Source organism: Nestor notabilis, unplaced genomic scaffold, assembly GCF_000696875.1.
Source record: "Nestor notabilis isolate BGI_N333 unplaced genomic scaffold, ASM69687v1 scaffold16117, whole genome shotgun sequence".
In the NCBI taxonomy this organism is placed as follows: domain Eukaryota; kingdom Metazoa; phylum Chordata; class Aves; order Psittaciformes; family Psittacidae; genus Nestor; species Nestor notabilis.
Genome location: NW_009935394.1, coordinates 1 through 26364, shown reverse-complemented (window position 1 = coordinate 26364; position 26364 = coordinate 1). Strand labels below are relative to the sequence as shown.

At 36.1% G+C, this 26364-nt stretch overlaps 1 protein-coding gene across 1 annotated transcript; it reads left to right on the top strand.

Annotated features, from left to right (window-relative positions):
* Positions 1–338: 338 nt before the first annotated feature.
* On the top strand, positions 339–26164 carry RXFP1 (relaxin/insulin-like family peptide receptor 1; the record flags this gene model as incomplete). Its single annotated transcript, XM_010017833.1, has 16 exons — positions 339–494; positions 11210–11314; positions 12140–12245; positions 13531–13602; positions 15165–15236; positions 16300–16371; positions 17172–17243; positions 17909–17983; positions 18265–18336; positions 19225–19296; positions 20041–20112; positions 20647–20718; positions 23169–23240; positions 23478–23707; positions 25022–25432; positions 25946–26164. Coding segments are annotated over 16 exons (1950 nt in total), but the record flags the coding sequence as incomplete, so codon positions are not given.
* Between the last annotated feature and the right edge of the window lie 200 nt (positions 26165–26364).

Here is a 26364-nt window from a genome sequence, read left to right as displayed (position 1 = left end):
TTCTAGTGCAAAGTGAAATAATCCTTTTAAATAGTGGCCTTAGGCCAGTTGTCTTCTATGATTAGCATTTCCATCTTATTACTAGGACACATGGGGAGGAATTACCTGGTTTCTTTATATCAAAGCAAATTTTAATTAGTTGATGATATGAATGTTTTTTGCCAAGAAGTTAACAAGTACTTAATATACTATTGTAATTGAATGTTCAATGAACTAATATGTTTTTATCACTTGATATTAACATTCAAATGCAAATGAGTATTTATAAAAGCATTATCTCAAAGATCTTTAAACATTAAGAGCACATCTGAAAGCGTGTTCTTTCTGTTTCTATTTAGTCATCTGTGACTCTTTGGAAGATCATGTTTCTGGAGTTGGGATCAGGTGCCCCCTGGGCTACTTTCCATGTGGCAATATCTCCAAGTGCTTGCCCCAACAACTTCACTGTAATGGTGAGGATGACTGCGGGAATCGGGCTGATGAAGACAACTGTGGTACGTGGTTGAGACTTTTCTTTTTGTTTAGCACCTACAGTCACTGAAACCCATGTAGTGCTCACACTAAAACAGAGAGTTGCAGTGTTAGGAATAGGGAAGTTAAATGTTTTGCAGAGGATGCAACAGATCTTTGGTTTAGCTAATAAAGCCACACAACAAGCCCTTTGCTAGGAAAGAATGATGAACCACATTTTTGTTTGTGTATAGTATCAGTTTATCCAATTTTATCCCTCCTTTGAACTTGTTTGCATGTGTCATTTTGATGTGTACAAATGGATGTATGTAACATGGCTAAGATCTCTGCTGAGGAGTGGTAGATGTATGTGCTAACAGAGTTTATAAGAAGCTTAATGAATTTCATGTGGGAAACAAGAATTTTCAAGATTTTTCAGAAAACATCCATGTCCTAATTTGGGAGAAAACAGTGACTGTGTAAGTATGCTGTGCAAGGTGCACTGCTACCAAGCTTTGGGGTTTGGAAATGTCAAAATCTCAGGGAATACACATAGACAGGTCACTGCTCCCTGCTGTTTTGATCTTTGTCACCTCTGGCCCTGACGGATGGTAGCCATGAACTTGGCTTTATTTGTAACCTTTACCCCTAAATGCAAACTGAGTAGGGCCAGCGCATGGGCTTTGCGCTGGCACTTGCCTGTCCACCCTGCTGATCTGTGAGCATGGCCTCAGCACAGCTGTACTCTGTGCTGGGCAGTGTGTCTCACGCACTGCATGGACACAGCTCAGAGGGTGGCATTGACCTGGGATAGTCTGGGAAAGGCCTCCCTATATTTTATGAGAAGACAGCTCAGCCATTTGGTGGTGAGCTTGACTGCAGGGAGAGAAATTTGGTCCTAGCATGTTTTATTTAGTGGTATTGTCAGTTTACTAACAGCCTGGTTAGTTTCAAAGATACTGTCCAGAGCTGCCGATCCATGGCAGATGGGGAAACTAGACTTCCTATTCCTCAGCAGCTTGCCTGTGGCCATGGAGGGCAGCCAGATTCGTGATGCTGTTCCTCACACACTGCCTCCAGCTCCCTGGAGCCAAGCAGGTGAACTCTTTGCCTTTCACAGCTAGGCATGCTGAAACCTCCACCTATGCTGTGTATAACAAAAGAAATTTTCTGAAAGAAGTTTCAAACAAAATATTGTAAAGGCATCTTTCACAAGTGTTCTCAACGAAGTCAATGAGGTTTTGAAAATGGTTGTTCTCGTTGTATGTCTGTGAAGCTCATTTTGTACCTATGTGTAGTATCTTTTTCTTATATCCATCAAATTTCAGCATCTTATTCTATATAAAAGCCACTTTTAATTCTAATCCTATCATACGGACCTTCAGCTTTTTCTAGTTTTATGTCTTTGCTGATGCCACAAACATACTTTCCATTGCCAGTAATCAAAATCCTGAACCAACCTGGCTCTTGTATTCTTCTGTAATTGTCTTGCCCTACAGCGGCAGAAACTGCTGACAGTGGTGCCCTCTTCTGTTTTAAAGTCCAAGCACTGTAAATGGGGTTTTTTATGCATCTTTCATTTCTGTATAGTACCAGAAAGTCTATTGTACAAGGACTTTCTGAAAGTGTACAGCTTGATCAGATGGCAATTAGGATATACACAGTTTTGTAATGGCATGTACAAGGCAGTATAGTCTGTAAGACAATTCATCTGCAATATTGAATCCTCTTCTGGGTATAGTAATTCAAGAATGAATTAGCCTTAAATTCTGAAAGCCTGAATTACAAAAGATGAAGAGTCATTGTATTAACTTACTGGGAATACCATGCCATCAGTGTTTTTCTCCTGTCTCGACCCGATATTCTCATTTAGAAATGCATGCCATGTATAACATATTAAGGTCATTTCAGCAGTAATGGTTTCTAAAAAACTTGTGTTGCAGTTTGAATAAAGGGCTGCTTCCTTGCCTGAGAATATGGAATGTCCTGATAAGATTTTCTCCAATGCCCCTGCACTGTAGTAAGCATGGGGATCTTTGTGGGATAGGTCTGTTTACCTCCCGAGACAAAGAAACTATTCAGCTATTCTTGTTTGCTGCAGTTTCCCAGGACCACTTTAGTATCCCAGCCTTATGCCAGTGCTTATATCTAGTTCCTTCCACCCTATTTTTTTTTTTTCAAATTTGCAACCAATTTTCAGTTTAAGTTGTTGCTCCCGGTTACAGAAAAGCAATTGAAAATTAAAATATTCCACTGTAGTAATTGTTTCATGCAGTATCATTGGAAATTTTAATCTATCCACAAGGTACTCAACTAAGTAGCTCAACTGTTAAATTCTTGCACACTTTCATCTTGCATGAAGAAAAGGAAACAAACACTTCTTTTAATAAACATAATGCTGCTGTTGGCAGGGAGGAAACAACAACAAAAAAACCACCAGGTACTCTAAACATAAGAAAATCTGAAGTCCAACCGCTCAATACAAGCCCTTTAGCATGCTGAACATTAACAGCAACTGCAATGACTGAAATAACCCTTTTAAGAAACATCGGTGAATGAAACAAGCAGAGAAACAATCAGTGTAAAAAGCACATGTAGCTCTTCTAAGGGAATTACTGTATAAAAGTCTTTAAATGCCCTTGAAACAAAAAGTAAATGGCATCAGTGTAAAAGAAACCAACATGACAGGAGCCTCTCAGTATATTTGTAACCAGTCACTCCATCTTGTAGCAATTCTGTCCCTTTCCTTTTTTAATAAGTAAATTTCTCTCATTCCCCACTTCTTTCCTATAGAGAGATGTATCTTTGAGGCTATTAACAGTATTAGTCCTGTTTAATACACTGCATGCCTGGTAACAGCAAAACATGATTAGAAGTATTTCAAACTAAGCTGAATCCTCACTGAAAGTTGTGTTTTCAGATGTGCTGTGATCACTGTTCATATCCAACCCAGGCATGTAGAGATTGGCTTCATGGTGCCTTCAAATCTGCTTCTTTTTTCACTTCCACCATGTTGGGTTTCCAAAATCAATAAAATACTGTGTGTGATATCCTGATGAGGAAGAGCTTGACGCAATGTAGTAAACTGCAATAAGAGGAGAAGGCTAGTAATTTATCATGCCCAAAGTGATGGGAAGCTCTTTCTGAGCTATCACTATGTAACCTTAAATGTGCATGGAAAAATGCAATCTTACTTTTCGAACTTGAAAACATAGCCCATCAAGAGTAGTGGGTGCCTCTGTAAATTTGTCATGAATATGAAATTTTTAAATAAAAATTATTTATTTAAAGTTTCATACTTTGTAATAAAAGCTTATGGGCTTGAGGATTTTCCTTTTTTAGGTTTGAGTGTGGCAGTAAATTTCTCCCTGCTGGTCTGCCCCATAGTCACCCTTTCTGAAGCACCAAGTTCTCAAAAACACTGAGTGTATTGTTAAACAGTTCAGCCTGTATCACATATTTCACTTGAAGGGTGTTTTTTTTTTAATCTGTTACCAAAAATCAAAATGTATGGGGGGAAAAAAAAGTATAAACATATAGAAATTCCAGCATCCTTCTGTATCTCAGCTCAGTCCTATTGAACATTATGTTTGATTTTAAACATAATGGTTTCAGGCTAATTTTCTAAGGAAGAGCTTTTCCTCTTTATTTACAGCTGTAAGACTTGATTCGGTAGGTACTTGATGTTTATAGATGGGAAGTTAGAACATTTGTTTACTTCATTGCTTTTTTAGACCCAAGCAGGAAGGATAAATACTAGGCATAATCATGAATTCTGCTCACCTAACGCTATGGCAATGTTGACATGGGAATAGTTCCTAAAACAAGTAGAGTATTTCTTACATCGAAGACACTACTGATGCAATGTTAATGTATTCTAAAAACTCTCTAGGCAAAGCCCTTTGATGCTCAATGGCATAGTAAAAGTGCCAAGCACATATTCCCAAGTCCATATTCACGAATAGAAGCTTTTTGGAATCTCCGCTTTGACAATGATGCTTAATGATAAGCAAAACTAAAACTAACAGTAGATAACAACAACACTTGATGAATGCAAAACAAAAATTACAGAACAGCAGCATTTATGATGTAGCTTTGCACTGAGTCCACATGTGGTTTGTTATCTTAAAGTGTGTGTTTGTTTAGATGGTGAAACTCTGACACAGAAAGAATAGCAAAAACATATGAAAAGTTAAATCATACCAAAATGTACTCACAAATTTGGACAGAAGACAAACAGAATAGGCAGTAATCATCTATTTTTCAAAATACCAACTCTCTGAGTATCTTTAGACAAAAATATTCCTTAATCTGCTCCCTAATTAAGTATTTAAATTTTAAAACTTACACAGAAGCATTTTTTTTCTTTTTTTTTTTTTTTAAATTCTCTGATATGCCAACTATATTTACAGGGCTGAACTTCTATCTTAGATAAGGGTGAACTTTCTTTGAACAGTATTTTCCTAGTATTATATGCAGTGATCAAAGTGTAATGTTACCAGCCTAACAACATTTGTGTAATTACCTGTTTTAGATACATCACTGAGTCAGTTATTATTTCACAGTCATGTTATGCTAATTACAAAGTTCTGTAAAAATTCAAATGCAGTTAAATTTTAAACCACTGAGAGACTGAATATTTGTTTTTCTTGTGTGATATTCTAAGATCTTTGTTGCAATTGTCCCTAATATTCCAGCCATTCTGTTGGACAATCAACGTGATTTGTTCATCATAACTGTAAATTAGCTGAGATGTTGATATGATGACAGTAAGAGAAGCCTTCCAGTAAATTGCAGTGTAGCTTACCTCGTTTTACATTCCAAAACCACCCATCAGCTCTTGAATTTAGTTTGATACAAAGTTGTAAGTGGAAAAATATAGAAACAATCAGATCCCGAAAGTCACTGAGCTTTTTGCCTTTCAGAAGGAAGTCTGGACTTTACATCCTACCTGGACCCTTTGAGAGCATATTTTATTATGTGTCTTGAAGTCTAAGATTAAGCCCTACTGCTTTGTCTCTAATATATTTAGCACTATGTGTCAGTATCCTGTAGTTACAGGTGCTGAAAATCCCTTGGCTGTAAACTACAGGTACACTCATTTCTTCAAAATAAAAAAAAAAATCCCAAAAAACCACAATGTTTTTTACTCATGGGTTAGCCTTCCTAAATAGTAAGGATATGACTTGGAGCATTGTGCCAGCAGTGATTTTCTTTCTTTCTCAAGATGAGATGAAGAAATCTAGGTTGTGATCTCCTGCAACTTGTCACAGAAACAGGAGATACAAAATACAATATCTTTCCATGCAGTCTGTGATATCTAAATCTCAGAAATAAATGTCTTAATACTTCTTTTTTTAAACTTAATTCAGAACTAAGTAGATATGGTTTATTCTTTGTTTAAAACTATGGTTACTATCATTTCACACTACTGAATAGCTCTGATGCTCCGTCTCAGAACTGTTCTTGAAATAGGTTCTTCATTTATTACTAGTAAATCTCTATAGGAAATGGTTATGTGCAAATAACACGGGTATAAGTTCGTATTTAGAATAAAAAGTATTTTAACATAAGAATTGTTAAAAATGTAAACACCGGAATTCTTATTCATTTCAAAACCAAACGTGTGCATTAGGTCTCATCCCTTGCACTTCTGTGGACTGGATTCTTTCATGTGAAAGGGCATTAAAAAGCCAGCAACTACTGTTACATGTTTGACTACCACTCTACTTACTAGCAATAATAAACGAGCAATGGAAGGAACACCATGCTAGGGTGTTTCATTTTATCTTTTTTCACAAGCAGGGTCTTTAATTATGTACAGTAATGGAACAAAGTAGCATGAACTATTTTGAGAGCACAAGTTTCCTTAACGTTTTGAAATTTGGCTTCTGGACAATTTTGCAGATAGTTCTGCAAAGCTATTTTTTGGCAGCAAGGCAATAGTTGTAGTGTGTCTGCATTTGTTTTTTAATCACGGTGTCATAGCCACATTTTTCCAGTCCAGTGAAGCAAGAACAGGCATGCAGATGTAATTTAAGATGTTTCTGACTCTCAGGAGTTCTTCACTGGCTAAATGTATTTACCATTGTGTTGCGCTCAGGCCTAAAAGGTCTCCAAACAAAAGGCAGCATTCAGCTCCCCAGTTGTTAAGCTCAGTTATAGATGTTCGTTAAGCTCTGTCTAGCTCATAGGCCAGAAATCACAGAGGTTTCTGAAAGAACTGGGGCAGGGAGCGGCTGTTTGAAGTCTTGCACTTATTTACCTTTAAAAGCACAGGCCTCATCTGTTACTGTGTGCCACACAGTCATCGGATGACTGGCTTGCCTGATTAAATAAGTTATAACACACCACCTCTTTTTTTAAAAGGACCTATAATAAAATTCAACAGGATGAAAGTAATAACAATCTGTATAGATGTCATGCTGTTTTCCTATGTGTTTCTTTGAAGGTCTATAAGCTTACAGAGAATTATTGCAGTTCTGTAGATTCATCAAATCGTATTCTAGATTTCCATAGCAGAAATCTGCATTTCTATGGAGTGTTTCAAAAAACCTATACAAAAGATATATGTTCTAATATCACAAGATTGCTCATAAGGGGTGAGAAATTTCAGAGGGTCTGAGTTTCCCATTTTTGCCTCAGCATATTGAAGAAGGGCTTGGTGGCTTTTTATTTCAAATTAATACAAATAATGAATAATGCTATAGTTAGTCTCAACCTTTCCTGGCATGACTTTTTTTTCCATCATACTTAGAATGTAAGATTTAAATGTATGCGACACCCTTCAGTTTTGAGCCCTACATAGTAAATTCTGTTTATGAAGCAAAAAGAAAATGCTTGGAAGTCTGCAGCATGCTCAAAATGTAGTAAATACTTGGCAAAAGATCAGATTTTCAAGCTTCACAGGGGAATTTTCATATATGGTCAAATTTCATTCTCTCTGTCATTGCCATTCATCAATGATATATGGGTACTGCAATAACCAGGTTTACAATGATGTGCAAATATCAGCAAATAGAATAGCTTTGCTGAGGTTCGGGGTGGGGGGAGTTAATCAATTTCATTATTGAGATCTTTAAATATTGTTGATAACTAATAGGAACTTTTACATTTCACTGGACTTAAGTCCCTTCTGGTCTCCACTGTAGTGGCTTATTGCTAAAGGGACTTTCAAGCAACTCAAATTTTTATAGATGTATTCATGCTATTATGCATTTCTTTGCATAATAACCCATGAAGACATGGACAAGAGAAGGTGAAAATTATATAGATAACGACTTGTTCATAAGCTTACTAAATAAGAGATGCATCTTTAATTGAGCAAAGCTGATATTTCCTTGGATCTGTCACTGAAAGGATTATTCAAATCTGTAGTTCGTCAGGATTAACATACTCATTCTCATTTCTTTCCCATCAGAAATAGTAATCGACAAATTTTAGCCAGGAATGGTGTATTAATCTGTAGTCAGATAAATCCAGTTTACAATTATTTATTTCACTTATCCCGTGCAGGGGAAGACTTCCTGATGCCTTCTTTTCTCAGATCTCATTCTTTATAGAAGTGCAGCCAACATAATCTATTTTAGAACCAGCTTGGGAAAAAGCTATTTCTCATCTGAGCTGTACTCCCTCAAATGATAGATTTAGGATTTCAAGACCAGTACTATTACCAGTCATTCCTTAAAGTGTTTGGAGAACCTCGTCTCAACAGAGGTAAACAGGTCACAAACCTATCATATAAACTCTAAACAATCACAAAGTGATTTACAGTTCTGGCATTAGTGCTTCACCAAATGGTTGTACTAAAAATAGTTATTTGCACAATACATTCTTTGGGATTTGACATAACAGTTTGTATAAAATAAAGACTGTCCCAGGTTTGGGCACAAACCTTGGCCCAAAGCAAACATTTTTGAGGGTCAGAAAACTTTCAATAACCTGTTTTATTATGTTCAGATGTGCCTTTGAATTTTAATAGAAAACTGGAAAATAATGCCATGAGAAAAAAACATTCTTCAAAATGAACTGACCAGAAACTGGAGAAAACTGGAATGCTTCCAGTACAAAATAATCCACCTTTTCTCTTCTCTGTGCTTTTTTTCCCCTTTTTCTTTTGTGGCCACCCAAAAATACACAGCTGCCTCTTGATTTCCTTGGAAACGCTGGTGAACTTCCTCTTCGTAGTGAACTGCTCCCTCATTCCCATTAGTGTAGAAGGCACTGCTCATCCTTTTTCTCTGCAGAAGTGAACTGCAGTGATGGTCAGCTCTTGCACATGTTTTGTCACATAATAAAGCATTTTAAAAATACTCAAAGGTGGAATAAAATCTCATCTATCCATTCTTCAGTGTCAGAAGCAGGGAAATGCAGAAAAAATTATTCTTTATCTGTTCATTGGCTTACAGGAGAACTAGAATTTGTGGCTTTTAACTACACATTCAGAATCTTCAGATAAGTGGTTAGTTGTCCAAAACTCTCTATGAATGTAATTATGAATTAGTCAAAAATATTTTTAGATTGTATTCCTGACTGCAAAATACTTATTTGGTGTGATCACACTCCAAGAATAATCTCACTTTCAATACGTCTTTACACATTTCTGTTTAAAAATTCTCAATGAAAGATTCCTTCCTTCCATCTCACCTCATCTGCATACATTGTATTCCCCACTAGTTTCTTCAAGTTCCAGTTGGTGGGTCCTGTCTTGCAAATGAAAGTCAATGGATGTGTTCCAGTTACATATTCAGAAATAGTGATTGGGGAAACCTCATTACAGCACTAACTACAGGGCAGATTCGCTTGGCAAAGGATCTATTTTCATTGCTTCATCAATTACAGATTCCATGTTGCAGGTAGTCTAAAAAATGAACTTCTGAGCATTTAAAATAGGCAGGAGCAATATTTCTGCAGCTTTGCCAACACCTTTCATTTTGTCCAAAATGCATTAAGCTGCTTCCAAATATCATTGTAATGATCTGAACTGATAAAACTGCTAATGGATCAGAGCATACCAGATGCTTTTGAGGAATTTAGTAAAATGCCTTCTCTAAGTCGGAAAATGGCATTCTTGCACAGCACAAATTAATTCACACTAATTTCTGAGTGAAAAGGCACTTTCAACTCTGTCATTTCCCTTAACGGAGCAATTCCTGAAGACAGATATTTTTGTTTGCTTTGAATCTTTTATCTTTTGAATTTATGCATTAAAAAACCCTAATAACTAGGTAGAGGATAGTTTGGCTGAAGTTCTTAATCTTTCATAGTATCTATTAATCAGCTTGTATAGTACACCTTTTCAGCTTAGGGAGCAAAGAGGCAGGCATCTCTCGGAACAGTTCCATCTGCTGACACTCCGTAGGCAGGCTTCAGGAGATGCTTTCAAGATAATTTTGCTACTTAGCTGAGAAAACAGCTGCAATGAGATGAAAAATGAAATGCAATTTCAGAATGGGAAGTTACAAAGGAGAAAATATATTTTATTTCTCCCTGGCGATTTTGAAGCCAACATATATAGTAGTAATGTTTACTTGAATATAAAGATTTATAGAGCAACATTGATGAGGAACTGCATTTAGGTTTAACTAAACAATTACCCTGTGAAATTGATAAGGGGGGAGGAGTGTTACTAGAGTATAATAAAAGTGAAACTAAAACTGTAATAAATAGCAAAGCAGAGCCATCCTCAGAGTTCTCATATAAATGTTGTTTGACAGTAGGTATCTTTATAAAGTAATGGTTTCAATTATCACCGGTGCTTGGACTCACAGCTAGTGAGTGCCATCCAAAGGAGCATTTCTGCTACTGGCACATATTCATTAAATGAGCTGCTGTAAACTAAAATGGTATGGGCAAAGCTGAAGAGAGATCAGATTCAAATTAACAAAGCTAAAATCGGATCACAGCTTCTGAAGGAAAGTTTTGGGGTAATCTCTCAATATCTTCTTTTCCTTCTCATGTTTATTCCTCCCCTATTTTGGAAATGGTTACCTGACCAGTAAGTTTACTGATATATGACAGTATATGACAGACTTCCAAGTAACAGATCTGTAGTTATTTCCAGCACCCCTGTATCTGGAAATCCCCATTTGTGGGAAGGAACTGAAAGATCTACTCTTCACTTTTTGCCTTTACAGCTATAAACCACTCTGTGCCAGTACATCTTGGCATAGTGACCTGACTGGTAATATGGAATAATACTTTGTTTAAGAAGATGGATATTAAGCTTAACTTAAATATACTGACTAGAATACGTTACATCACATCACCCATTCTCTTTAAAAGCAGTGATCACTTTACCTTCATCTAGATTTTCAGGAAAGAAATTATAGGCCGTGATAATGTGAGACAGCCCTCTGAAAGAAGTAGTCAGAGCCATTGTAATCATTTGAGCTTTCCTGGACAAAGTGAGAAACCTGCATATTTAAGGAGGTAAAAAATATGACTGTCTCTTGTTTTTAGACTCCTACATAAACAAAAAGTTATGAAGTGAAAGATTATACTATTTTGGTAGAACTGCCACAGAAAATGTTGTTGAAGGTATAATAAGCGGTTACGACTATGCAGTTCATAGTGTCTATACATGCATGTGATTAGGCAGAGGTATAAAAATAAAATCATTTAATGGTCTATGAAATGTTCTGGAAAAAAACATGTTATTCGGATAAACCTTGATGCACCTAAATTTAGTGAAAGTATTTCTACCTTCTATATCTTTTGTAATGTAACTTCTATTTGTGGTTTGCTTATTTTTTATTAGAAGACTACAATGGATGGTCTCTGCAATTTGATAAACATTATACAAAGGAGAAATACAATAAAATGAAATCTCTGCATGCATTTCAGGCAAAGACACCCGAGTGCTGTAAGTAATTACAGATATTACTTGTGTGATTATTATTGATGATTCCTAGAAAGAAATACACAACAAATACGTTTATCAGAAAGAGACATATATGGTTCATTTTCATTTATAAAAAACCAGAATTTATCTCAGAAGAACAAATGTATCAAAGCTAATTTCAGTTCAGAGTGATTCATTTTCTGTAGGAAAAGCATCAAATATATGCGAACTAGGAGGGCAATATAAATGTTTATGTGAATATGTCAATACTGCTGGAAAGCCCATGAAACACACACATTTCAGAGTGAAATGAAGGCAACATTCCTCCAAATTCACTTCATACATCAAATGACTCTTGCAAATCCCCTCCACTTCTGTGGGCATTCATCCCTTTGGACGTATTTTCTGCCTCTGCTCTCTGCCATGAGCACTAACTGAAAGTGTAGAAATGGGGTGAAAGGGAGCAAAGATTTTCTGACCCATTTTCACCCCTTTTTCGCTTGGACAGAACTGTGCTTATTCTAGTAAATATGAGGACTGTGAAACCTAGAAGAGACACAAAAAATCTATGCCGTATTCCTGTGTATCAAGCCTAAAACTCAACAGCTTTTAACAAGCTTTTTCATAGAGATCAGGAGGTAACATTGCTTTTTTTGTGTCCCTTTGTATTTATTGTTAGGGTCTTCCCAGGTCTAAATCAATTATGTAAAAACAGGTGCCTTAATTTCTGTTTAACACAGCCTTCTATGTCTGTCTTTGTTCTATTACACCATATTTCTTTTCTCCACATTCCATCACACCACTCATCCCACCTTTTGCCATGACTGTGTTCTTGTTCTTACACAGTGGCTGGTGCTGTGCCAGCAGAGTGTACCTGTCAAAGGCTGGAGATCTTCTGTGATGCTGCCAAGTTGCGTGCTGTCCCATCAGTCTCTTCAAACATAACCATAATGTAAGTAGAACAAAAAAGTGGCCTCTTGCTCTGTTCAGGATTGACTACCAACCCTACAACATTTTCACAACTACAACCTTATAATTATGACAAGTTGGCTCACCTGGTGCTTGTGAAAGCATAATGTGTGTCTGTCGATAAATCCTTTAATATTTTAAGCACAGATTCTCCCCAAACAAAAGGAGAGAAAAGGAACTAAAAAACTCTGTGTGAATTGATCATTTCATGTTTGTAGCAGTGACTTGAACTAGCAAGAGTTTCAGGAAATCTGAAGAAATCTTCAAAAGAAATGTTTCCTTTTAAGACACAATGCTTAGGACCTTGTTCTATGATCTTGGCAATATTCCTAATCTATATTCCTGTCAATAGTCAAGATCTTTGAATTCAGTAGAACTACCTACTTGCGCAAATCTTTTTAGTTCTCATTTTATATTTTTGAATACACCATTATGTAAAAGGATTTAATCTGGGTTGGGTCATCATACAGATCTGTGTATGTAAGTCAAACTTTCTGAAGAGATCAGGGAATGGTTGACATTGATCTTAATTTGCATATCACTGTTTGAGAGGCTGTTTTCTGTGTGGTGAGCAGAAGGCAGCATCATGTGTCCTTATCTGAGGATCTTCCCCGTAGAGCAGGGGTATGAATCTTTCTGTTTGGTTCCAGTTTGTGCTCATTTGCATCTGAGGTTCTCCTTTTTGGGTCCGTGTTCAAATACCACAATACTTCATAACGAAGATTAATGAGGAACGTCAAATATATATTTAAACTGGCTGTTGATACAGGGTCAACAAAGACTTCAAAAATAATGGCTAAGTTCTAGCTTTAGAAAAAGCACTGAGCTGATTCAGCTGGCTTTCAGGCTAGACTCTCTTCTAATCCAACCATGCCCTGAATGATTTTGGTTCTTAACAGAACACTTGAGTTGGTGACAAGTGGAGATGGGGACATAGGGACACATGCACCTGGAAATAAGCTATCTGTGTATTTGATATTTGAAATAAATCTGTGGTTTAGTTTGTACTCAAATATTTTTAACTCTTAGATTTAACTATCATTTTATCAGTTCCTCTGGGCACGTGGAAGAATATTTTCAATAATAAAGTATTCGGCTTTGTGATTAAATAGATACACATATTCAGACAAGCAAAGGTAGCATATTCAGATGCTTTCATGATGCTTTTATTATTTAGCAGTATAAAAGCTACTCTTACTGAGTAACAAAAGTGGCAGCACTGCAGGAAGCTGGGAGAGTAGTTTTACTGTGTGCATTCATCCCTACAGGTCTCTCCAGAGGAATCTGCTAAGGAAACTTTCTGCTGACACTTTCAAGAAATACCAAGACCTTAAAAATCTGTAAGGGAGTGCTTAAATTTAATACATCTATTTAGTGTCTTAAATATTCATCGTCTCCCATCCTCATACACAGAACTTAACGTCTAAGCAACAACCCTCAGTTTCCACTCAAAATTCTGTTTTGTCTTACACCTCATCTCATTGGGTAACCCATTTGGCTAAAATAGCTTGATTTGACATCTCTCTTTTTGCAAAACTATAATTTCTGCAGGTTCTGTTTTGTACCAGAAAAATGCTAACTCTCATCATGTCTTTATAAGTAATATGCCAAAAAGAATTAAAGTAACTTGATTCATATATTCTGCAAAACAAAAGTCTGGATACTTAAACTTCTCATTGTCATGGGATGCTCATTCACATGGCCCTTTATTTACCTCGTAATTGTGTCTAGTAACAATTTCATAACACCACAACTAGTCAAATTGTTATGGCAACACAATACTGTGTTATGTTTCATGGTGTCTAACATATATGTTGTTCAAAAATAGTAGCCTTTAACAAATCTTCTTTATTTAGAGCTCGTGAAATTCAGAATTAAATGCAAAAGTCTGGATAGGGCTCCTATGTCATCAATTCAAGACACAATATTCCTAGAAAATTTACTCGAGTGTAACTGTGATGGAAAGTATGCTGTACTGCAGCACCATCTTGTGTTCACGAAGTTAAGTGCCATTATGACCTTAAAATCCTGAAAGATCTGTTTTCATTAAAAAAACATACAACCATATCTATCTGTACAAAACATTTGTTTCTAACACTGATTTCACACCTTCCTGGTCGATAGCTGTAAATTTTCAGAAAGCTCTTGAGCAGCGTTTGACAAAAACCCATTTTGTAAAAGCCAATGTCAGATTTCTTATTGCTTTTGAACAGTAACGCACCTGGATACTCTAACTGAAATTTAACTGAATTTTTAACTGAAATTTAACAAAAAGGATTAATATTTAAACATTAATCAGAGATTAACACCATAATGCTAAAAATCATTTGAAAAGGATTTAATGTTTGCAGTTGATAAAATTTTTTTACTCATCAAAGGAGATATAGGGAAAAATTAGTATTCTTTGGTTTGCAGAAGATTAGTAAGATCTGTTTTATATCTTATATTAAAAATGCAGCATTTTGAAAATTCTCTCATACTATAAATAGAAAATTCAAAATATATTAAAATTTGATATTTGCCATGCAAAACTTTGCTTGTAGCAGGGTCTTGGCTAAACATAAAGATCAGGAGGCACAGGTGAGAACTGCAAGGTTAGGGCCTAAACCAGTTTTTTGTCCATCTCAGGCAAAACGAGTGTCCCTTTGAATGAATTTTGTAATTCTGCTGGGGGAGAGAGATCTCTCTTTTAAAACATCTTTTCACTCTTTGCAGCTGTAGCTGTTTATTAACAGCTAGTTATTATTGTTTATTATCAAATTTAAAGTGTAACAACTTTGACAGCTTCTTTTCAAGTATAACATGTGCATTCAGTTTAGTAGACATTTCAGTTGGTTATTTATGCTTGCTCTGACTTTGTGTGCTTGCAGAATTAACTGTTGTTGGTTTTGTACCTTCCTAGGTATCTTCAAAATAATAAAATCAGAGCTGTATCTGAACGTGCATTTAAAGGTTTATACAACTTGACAAAATTGTAAGTATCGCTTTTTGAATATCGAAGTGAAAAGCAGCAGGAAGAGCTCTGAGAGTGACTATGGAGGTCTCTCTCTTGTTTGATACAATGTTAGGAAGTTGCCAAATGGTCCCAATCTTTAACTCAAGGATTGGATTGAGAAAGCAGAGATAGATTAAGAGCTATCTGTGCAAGCTTATCTGACAGGACAATACTTGGAAAATACAAGTGGGCTCCATACTTAACTCCTATTCCCCAGATCCTCAGAATGGAAGAAGGAAAAGTATATGATAGTCACCCTGCATAAAGTCAGAGAGAACGAAAAAGGACTAAAATAAAAGCAAAAGCATGTGATGGTTGAAAACTCTTTAACACTGCATTTTGGTTTACAGAAGCAAACCAAAGTAACCAGTATCAGTAACCAAAAGAAAGCTTTTCATTTTGCAGCAGCTTTTTGGAAAGTGCTTCTAACTTTTAAGGAAAATGCTTAGTGAAAGAGACGACACATAAATTGCACTGTTTGGTCCAGGTTTTATGTTCCTGCAATGTTTTCAAAAGGAAAAATTTAAAATGTTGTGCCTCTTATTTTATTATCTGTTATTTCAGCTGCTATTATTACCGACCCAGAGTATTTATACCATCCCTCCTCCTTCTTTTCTCAGCCTTTCTTTTTCCATGATTCTGATATCTACGTTTATGATTAATATCCTTGGCAAAGGCTGAACGGGATCATGGGAACATTAATGGAACGAATCTTTCCAGGTTTAAACCATGACAGAATCACCCTGCAGAAGGAAACTGGAAAGGGCCTAAAATATGACATAGTGAAAATGTTTAGCTTGCTGTGTTTTCCTATAGACAAAACGAAACATTCTACATAATTGCTTTCAAAGTCCTCACCAGAGAGAGTCTCACCTTGCTCTCAAAGAAGGTCATGGAAATTACTGTAATCAAAACAATAATTACGAATCGTTTTAGTGGTATTCTGATAAATTATCAACGGGAGAAAAAAATCTTAAAACTAATTTTCATGCATCTGATGCTAATTAATCTCTCCATTTATGTCTGTTTGGTTTTGTTTTAGATACCTAAGTAACAACAAGATATCTAGTTTGAAGCCTGGTGTCTTTGCAGATCTCCACAGACTTGAATGGCTGTATGTTGTTTTCTTATTTGTATGTTTATTTTCTCAAGGAATAATTAAACCAAGACAAAGAAATATTTGGATTACCTTCATTTATGTGCATAGCAATACTTTATACTAGAGAATAACTAAGGAACTCCTGTTACATTGCACAGGGTAAAAATCCAGTTGTCCGATGAGTGCAGAAATTAGTTCTTGGGCATTAACGGCTCCAGTGACTGATGACTTTTAAAATACTAAATAATGTTTATTAGTAATTGCTTGTTACAAATCAATACATAAAGTAAGTCAAATACTATGAAAGAGTAACAAGAGATTTTTTGGGGTAGTTCTTTCCCTGTAAATAGTGCTTGAAATATGCTTTATTACTGCTTTTCAGACAGATGAAAATAAAACACTATTTTGACTCAGTGAACTTATTAAAAATAAGCAAATAATAACATTCCTGGTATTTTTAATGTGCTTTTGGATCTGTTGCATTGCTGTAGAACACTGTTGTGTGGTGCTGCTTTGTTTTCACAGATAATCCATTCAAAATGTCTCGATCAAAGAATTTTAAAAACTCGCAGGAAAACAGATTTTTTCAAAGTTGAAAGCAATTATTTTAAGTTATTTTTTTTAATTAAATTATTCTGAAAAGAAACTGATTCAATGAATAACCTGACCTGTTAAGGAGTAGTGTGTTATTTTTTTAAGTACTTTGAATGGACATTTTAAGAAATCCACTTCAAAGTATGTTACTTTTTATCATCTGTTCAGTTTAAGACTGCAGTCAGTTATCAATCTGATACATGCTTTGCTGTAATTTGTAGGATAATTGAAAATAATAGGATAAATCGGATCTCTCCATTAACATTTTATGGACTCAAATCACTTATTCTCCTGTAAGTATGGAATAAGAACCAAAAGTGTTATTTAAAAGAACAGAACAGAATGGGCAGTTATATATAAAACCTTTTTTAACAACTGTGCTTGCACACCTCGGAGTGCTGCCAGTATACATGCAGCTTCTTCTTGCCACCAGACGAAATGTGCTGGAGTAGGAGGATTTTGGCAGCAATGGACATGCAGTGTCTGGAAAAGTATAGGGATAAGGGTGGGAAAAATGGTAAAAAGAATATCAGTGAGAGGGCGAGGAGGCAGCAGCTGCAGCCATGGGCACTGGTTGTCCTCCAGAGCCGTGGTGCAGGAGGCAGGGGTCCCACAGCCCTGTCCACAGACCCCTTCCATAACCCACCACTGCCTGTTCCAGGCCCAAAGGCAAGACACTCTCCTCCCCTGCGGCCCAGAGGGAAACCTACTTCTATATCCCCTTTCCGTCACCACCCATAGAAGTTGCATGTTATAAGCAAATAGTCAAAATATTTGTATTGACTTGCTATAGCACTGAAACAATCATTCCTTTACCTGGTAATTAATAAGTCAGGGATAAAATACTACTGCAGAGAATGCAAAAGTACAAACATAACAGACCTGAATATTTTCTATAATGTAATTTTTGGCAAATATAGCCAGCTATACTATTTCTCTTTTTTTTTTTTTTCCCCAGAGAGATGATGAATAATTCTCTTGCTCATTTGCCTGATAAACCTCTGTGCCGATATATGCCAAGACTAAACTGGCTGTAAGTCTACCTTATTTCACTAGAAAAATATTATTTTGCTGTCTTTGTATGGCACTTCCATGCCACTTTTCTAATGGGGCGCTGGATCTTACAGAGTGCATGCTGGGTCATTGCAGGGTTGATGACCTGAAGTCATCAATTAAGTGTGCAGAAAGATTACATGTCTGGTTCCCACCCTCTTCTGTGCAGTTGTGAAGTCCTAGTAGCATTTTTCTTCAATTAGTTTAGGATAACTGCCTGATTTTTTTTTCAGTGATTGATGTTTTGTTTTTATATCCCAGAGACCTTGAAGGCAACCATATCCATCATGTAAGAAATGTCACTTTCATCTCCTGCAACACTCTAACTGTACTGTAAGTAATAGGATATGTTAGCTAGCCAGAGTGAGATATGCTTGTGCTGAACAGTCAAGTGATTCATTACAGCTACTATAAAAGTTTCCTGAGTATCATGGCTCAAGGACATTAAATTAAAATGCTTGGTTTTAAATTGGTGCCATATAGAACAACCACTCTTTACATTTATTAGCAAAGTTCAGCACTGATATGTGCAACTGAAGTTCACTGAAGCAATTTTGAATGATACTAAGATTTAGAAATTTTCATTCAAACTTTTTGCTTCGAAGAGGAGGCAAAAATCTCATCATAAAAAGCAGCAAATATACAAAATACATAGCTTGTTTCTTCATTTTTAAGAGTTTGACTGGCTGGTGCGTTGGCTAGCTCTTCACTTTCACAATTTCCCCAAAGCTTCTTCAGAAAATCCCTGCCACTTTTTGATAGATCAGTAGGCTCCACAGTAGCTCTCACTTTCAATTTTTAACTCATGTGCAGTGCTCATAGTCTTGGCTTTTCCTTTGCTTTTGTAATATAAGTTGTTCATTTAAGGAGCAAGCACAGTGGCAGATGAAATAAGGGTGAAGGAAAAGTTGCATGGCCATGGGCCTGTGTCTGTGGTGTGGTTAGCTTACTTAATCTTCCAGCCCACTTAATCTTCCTCCTGCTGTCAGTCAATTTATACCAGCCTCCTATGGGTGTATATATGTGTGTGTGTGTGTGTGTATATCTGTACAAACACCTGTGTGTATAGGAACCAAATATCATTTATCAAATAGTAAAATGGTAGGTTTCTAGATCTGATTAGCTTGCTAACTCAATTGGGTAAATTTTCGAAGATGCAGAGAAGAGAGGATTTTTCAAGTCTACAAAAAGTAGCAACGTAAGTTTGTTTTATTCTTTCAGGGTGCTGAGAGAAAATAAAATCAGCTCTTTAAGTGAAAACAGCTTTTCTTTTCTCCAGATGTTAGATGAATTGTGAGTAGACTTCTTCTCTTGTACAAGTCACAAAGTTTTATAATTTCTGTTGCAAATATCATTTATCATAAAGTCTATTTTATATAACATGCTCTGGAGATAGCATCCATCCTCAAGTTTTCTTTCTATATATTTAACAAGGAAGAAATAGTCAGTAAAATACATACTCTCTATGAATAATATCAGGCGTTTTGCTCACGAGATTGTTATTTTCCCTGAATAGAATAATCTTACATCACCACAGCCTAGGAGGATGTGTGTGCCTTCCTTATTTTAGACCAATTTGCCAGTTTCAGGCAAACTGAGGCCTTTACTCCTCTGTCAATACAGTTATTTGGATGTATGTTTAGTAAAAATAAGGAGCAAAGTAGAGAACTAAGAGAAAGATGTGCTGTTTAGCCCGTGTGAAAGAATTCCCATCATGAAACCATATGTTTAATTTATTTCCAAGCTCCTACATCCCAAGTTAAGGGTATTTTCTTTCTTTTTGATGTAAATAAAATAATAATAAATTATGGATATAATGGCGTATCTGAACTAGACAAAGAGAGGTCGGTGGATCTAGCTTTCCACATTGTTCTAACAGCATTCTTTTATCGTCCAAGTTTCTGATAACCTATACGATAAATAATATCCTAATTGGCAAATAGAATAAAACTGGTGTCTTCCAACTGCAATACTGTTCGGTAAAATTACTGAGCCTGATAAGAACTTACTGTATCCTATCTGTGGCTGTTTCTGCAGAGATTTGGCTAGCAACAAGATTGAATCACTTCCTCCATATGTATTTAAGGATCTAAAGGAGCTTTCACAACTGTAAGGATTCTTGATTATTTTTATTACATATAACTGTATATTACTTATTTGATATGATGCTTTTAGTCATAAATTCTGGGAAAGAGAAGAGCACCTTGTTTGTATGCATCATTTAAGCCTTTCCTTTGAAATACTAATCCCAAAAGTAATCATATGTAATATTTTTCCCTGAATAGTTTTGTAAAGGATGTGTATTTTCACGTCCTAGAAGTTCAAATTCTACCTTTTCCTAGATCTTGTTAGTATATATAAAATGGCCCACGCTAGTCATGAGAAATTAGTAATTTTTTGGGAATGTTTAATGTGATATCAGGATTCGGCTCTAAAAATAGATTATTAACATGTAAGAGCATCATACAGATGCCTTGTTTGCAACTGCTGTCTTTCACAGAAAGAAAACAGTTGTAACTGCCAGTCATACAAGTCCTTCCTTCAGGACTGGAAAATTGAATGGGTTATGTAGTTTGACTTTATTTTTAGAGCAAGCTGTAAGGAAGGTGTACAAAGTTACTTATGTCTATGTTGTATTTACAGGAACCTTTCTTACAACCCCATCAAGAAAATACAAGTAGACCAGTTTGATTTTCTAATTAAACTCAAATCCCTGTAAGTATCAGGTTTTTATATTTTGGCTGCATTTTCTTTGTGGTTATGCACATCTCCAGAAGGAGATGATCCAGAATATGTTTCAGAAGGTATTGCCCTTGAAATAGTTTATAGTTATGCTGATGATACCTAACAATTTAAGCCTAAAAAATAATTACTAGCAATACTCAAATTCTCCTTCCTGAAAATACCAATTTCATAATGGAAATTTGTCCAACAAAAAGAGATCATAAATACATCTTAGAGAGGGACATTATCTTTTCTGCTATTACAGAACAAGAGTAGTGCAACCCTCATTTGACCTTGCATAATTTGTTCACAGGGCTTAAGGGTCATATTGAGGCTATTAACACCATGGGCAGGTACCATTAGGATAGACAGGAGCTACAAAGAAATTTGGTGTAAGGACAAGTTTGGGGACATACTTCCATTCTTACAGAATCTACTCCTAACACCATGAAAAGAACAACATAAACCAAGTATGATTCAGCTGCCCTGTGAAAGGGAGACTTTTACGAATCTTTTAAAAGAGTTTAGGGGAAGTTTTTGTGGGTACAGTAACACGGCAGCTCTAACTTGAATTCTGCCAGCAGAGCTCTTCCTAAAACTATGTGATAGTGCAATGACAATCTTGCAAATCTGAAATTATCCTGTGGTAGATTTAAGTCTTTATGGGCCACTGCACATCTGCGAAGTCCAGCTTGGTAGTCCACAGCACTGGTTCTTGTCAGATCATAGAACAATGGAATAGTTCGGGTTGGAAGGGACATTTAAAGGACATCTAGTCCAAACCCCTGCAATGAGCAGAAACATCTTCAATTAGATCAGGTTGCTCAGAGCCCCGTGGAACCTGACCTTGAATGTTTCCAGGGATGGGGCCTCTACCACCTCTCTGAGCATCCTGTTCCAGTGTTTCACCATCCTCATTAAAAAAAATAAAATTAATCCTTATATCCAGCCTGAGTCGCCCCTCTTTTAGTTTAAAACCATCACCCCTTGTCCTGTCACAACAGGCCCTACTAGAAATACTTATGGAACATGCCTTTATGATCAGTCCAGCTTCTTCTTACTGACTTTGAAACCAGTCGCCAAATTCAACTAAATTTGGTAAAAGGCTAATGACCTGAAAATACTAAATCTGTACAAGTTTCATGAGAATAAGCAGCTGATCACAGAAAAAGAATAATTAATTACCTCCTTAACAGTCAGGCTACAGCATTTATTTTATCCATTATTTAAAACACTGAAGAACTTGTACAACTCAGGGAGCATGACCTTCCATGTTTTTAAGTTAAGAAAGTATTTAAATCTTGAGATATATCTATAGGAAACTATGTATTTCAGCAGTCTGCAGAACACCAGTTGCCTCTTTGCTAGTTTGAAATAGTAAGACTATCTGGGGAAAGCACACCCTAAGATTCATTGCAGTGTTTAAATAAAACTAACACACTCCCATATTGGGGATTTTTTCTTATCTCCTAGCAAAACTGCCTACCAGCTCACAGCAACTAACCAGTAAGACTGGTACTACTTTTCTCCACTTTTGCCTAAATGTGCTCAGAACTCACATGAGTATTTCATTCAGAGCATTGAACAGTGAATTCAAATAAGGCTCCCCACAAGGACGACCAAAGACCTCTGACCAATTGCACATCCAGCCAATGAACGGATGGGATGGACTGTTTGGACAAGACTAGGTTGGGCAGAGACTTGGGCGACATGGTCTAGGGTGAGGAATCCCTGCCCATGGCAGGGGGTTTGGAACTAGATGGTCTTAAGGTCTTTTCCAACCCAAATTCTATGATTCTATGACTGGAAGAATATAGAAACTGAAGTTCTAAAAGAACAATTTACACAGTTACCGATCTAGGACTGCAGGGGAAATAATGGTGCTATTTTCAATATATTAAAAAATAATAATAATAAAATAAGAAATCACATTTTATGCATCCCAAGAAAGTGAGCATTTTTGCTTACATGCCCTGTTCCGTGTCCCAGCTTCCTGCTGCTCTTGACACAATGAAGGCTGAACTCCTGCAGTGGTTTGTTTGTCTAGTAGAGCACTCCCTGGGATAAAAGAAGAGACATGCAAAATATTACTATTGGAAGAAGTTGTTATATTCCCAGAGATGATGAAAGAACATTAGTAGAACAATACTTTGGAAGGGCAACATAATAACCAGCGATTGCACTGCTGAGAGCACTGAAAGAGCTTTCTTAATGGTTTTAGGAAGAACAGCGAGTTTATTCGAATTAACTGCAATTTACTTTATTCCATTTGAGCTTTTATGCAGACCTCCTCTTTAAGTTTCAAAGAGGTGACAGATTAGAGACAATTCAAGTTCCTCTCCAGTTTCCTATAATCACAGAAACACAATTAAATGTTCATGAAGTTTATCCTTTTACTACTGAGTTTCTATGGCCTTTTACTGAGAATTTATTGCTTACAGTGGATTGGAAGGCATTGAAATTGCAAACATCCAGAGAAGAATGTTCAGACCACTGAGAAACCTTTCTCACATGTGAGTAGATTATTCCAGTTCGCTTTCTTTGGTCTGAATTTTACAATTTACAAGATACAGGATAATTGAAAACAAAAGTATCTGAAAAGCAGCACATGAGCAGTTGTCAAATTTGAAAAGTTTTTAATCAATTTCTATTCTTTCAGAATATGTTTTCTGAGTAGTTACTAGAGAGTTTTGATATTCTGGTAACCAAACTAGAACCATTTCTTGTCTGTTTTTCTTTCTCACAACCAGATATTTTAAGAAATTCCAGTACTGTGGATATGCCCCTCATGTGCGCAGCTGTAAGCCCAATACTGATGGGATTTCATCCCTTGAGAATCTTTTAGCCAGCATCATACAGAGAGTGTTTGTCTGGGTTGTGTCTGCTGTCACCTGCTTTGGAAATATTTTCGTTATCTGCATGAGGCCTTATATCAGATCAGAGAATAAGCTCCACGCCATCTCAATAATGTCTCTCTGCTGTGAGTACTCCATGCATAAAAGAATATTGCTTTAGTCCACTCATAGCATGTATGACAATTGTTGTTGCAATATAGTGACATATCTCTAGCACTGGATTAACTGGACTTTCATGCTGTTGCAAATTACAATACAAAATGCTGTACCTTACGCACCAGGACGTCTAGTTAAATGCTGCCTTTGGCAGCTGATAAATTCCAAAGGTTTCATGTTTGATTTTTAATGCTGTGGGTATTGTGTCAAATTCCCACTTTCTTCAGCAAGAAGAAATAGAATTCCAAATTTTTCAAAGGCCTATAAACCTAAGTTTTACTATGCATTTTTGAATAAATAGCAATTTGCACACAAATCTTGTGCTCAAGGTACTCTATTTTTCTCATGGCAATAGGTTACTTACTTACACAAATATAGAAAATCAATCCCCAGTATTAAGAAGGGGGGGGGATATTTTAGTCCTAAAAGCAAGACAAGTTTATGGATGAACTATCTGGCAGCATAGTCACTACAATCTTGAATACCCTGCCTCAATACAGGAGAGTCTATAAGTATTAACAATTGGACTTGGTGATCTTAAAGGTCTTTTCCAACCTAGTCAATTCTATGATTCTATTTCACAAATGCAATTAGTTGCATTTTGAAAGGTAATTGTCAACAGTCTATAGAGAGATTGCAAAGTTCCTAAATACAGCATGTCAGTGTCAGTGAGTTTGAAACTTTGTTGTTTCATGGGAACAATCTGAATAGCAGGCAAAACTTCTGGCCAAGACATGTGAGAAGCCTTCAGCTCTATGTTGGCAGCTCTTCTTGCCTTACTAGTCTTAGAAGACTGTGTGCATCAGTTTTGAGCTAGCATAAGGTGGACAAACAAAAACTAAACTTTGAATCCAGCAGAGATGCCCTAGTCAAAGCAAATTATCTAAAGCCAAATGTCAATATCAAAAGGAATGAGACCTGAGTAAAAAGAAAGGTTGCAATAATATTTCTATAAACAAAGCCATACCTTCTTCTACTTGCAAACCAGTTTTATCTGAACTCCAAAAAATAAGGTTGGATACAAGTATGAAACATAGACTGTCAGTCCAAATGAAAATTAAAAAAAAACACAGCATGGGGAGATAGAACTGAATTATATTGCCTTAATTCCAATTCACAATAGAATTCCAGCTATAATGTTGGTTTATTTTATATCTATATATTAGCTGACTTATAAATATGTACTCATATAGACGTGTTTATGTCTGTTTTCCAATATACATATACACAGAGAATGGGAAATTCAGATGTGTAAATAATGATGTTAAGCACTGTGCCCACAGGTGCTGACTGTCTGATGGGAATATATTTATTTGTGATTGGAGCTTTTGATCTTAAATATCGCGGCGAATACAACAAGCACGCTCAGTTGTGGATGGACAGTATTCATTGTCAATTGGTTGGATCGCTGGCTATTCTGTCTACAGAGGTGTCAGTCTTACTGTTGACTTACCTGACTTTGGAAAAATGCATCTGCATAGTTTATCCTTTTAGGTGTTTAAAGCCCAGAAAATGCAGGACAATTTCCATGTTGGTTCTTATCTGGATAATTGGGTTTGCTGTTGCTTTTATCCCACTGAGCAATAAGGAATTTTTCAGGAACTACTATGGCACCAACGGTGTCTGTTTTCCTCTTCACTCAGAACAAGCAGAAAGTGCAGGAAGTCAGATTTATTCTGTTGTCATTTTCTTAGGTAAGTAAGTTGCATTTCTTCTTTATTTATGATTAGAGCTTAATTTAACTTAATTTTCAACAAATAAGATGGCTTTGCTGTGATGTTCACACCTTCTATTTAGATGTTCCATTAAGCACTTAAACACTTTTTCCAGTCTCAATATTTTACTATATTTAAATACTTACAGATCTTAAAATGCATGAAGGATTGAAAATGTAGAAAGAAATTAATGACTATTATGTTCCTGAATGAATAGACTTTGTCAGGAAAGCAGAGTGATAGTAAGGCCAGAGAACTATGTAGTCTGGATCAGATGGCAGCTATTTCTCAGGTGTCAATGAATGAAATAAATACCCATGTAGAGGCAAAAATTCCATGTTCGGGTGAAAACAGATTCAGATTCTGTCCACTTAATTCTTTGGGGCTAGCAGTTCAGATGAAACATTCTTCTTTGCTACCCACCCTGTAAATAGGTGATGTGGAATTGCCATTATGCTGTTAAATTATAATCAATTTTAACTTCTTAAACAGGTGTAAACTTGGCAGCTTTCATCATCATTGTGTTTTCCTACGGGACTATGTTCTACAGTGTTCACCAAACAGCTATTACAGCTACTGAAATTAAGAATCATGTTAAAAAAGAGATGGTCCTTGCTAAACGTTTTTTCTTCATTGTATTTACTGATGCACTATGTTGGATACCCATTTTTGTTTTGAAACTCCTTTCTTTACTTCGGGTAGAAATACCAGGTAAGTCCTTTCTTTTGTAAGGCTATTTTAACTGTATGAAGAGTGTTGTTTCTACTTCAGAAGAATTTAATATATTGAACTCTATAACGAACTATATTATATATCTTTATAAGTGTACATAGAATATAATGAATTACATAGTTTTACTACTGAACTATATGTATTTTTATATATATAAATATATATTGATATATATATAT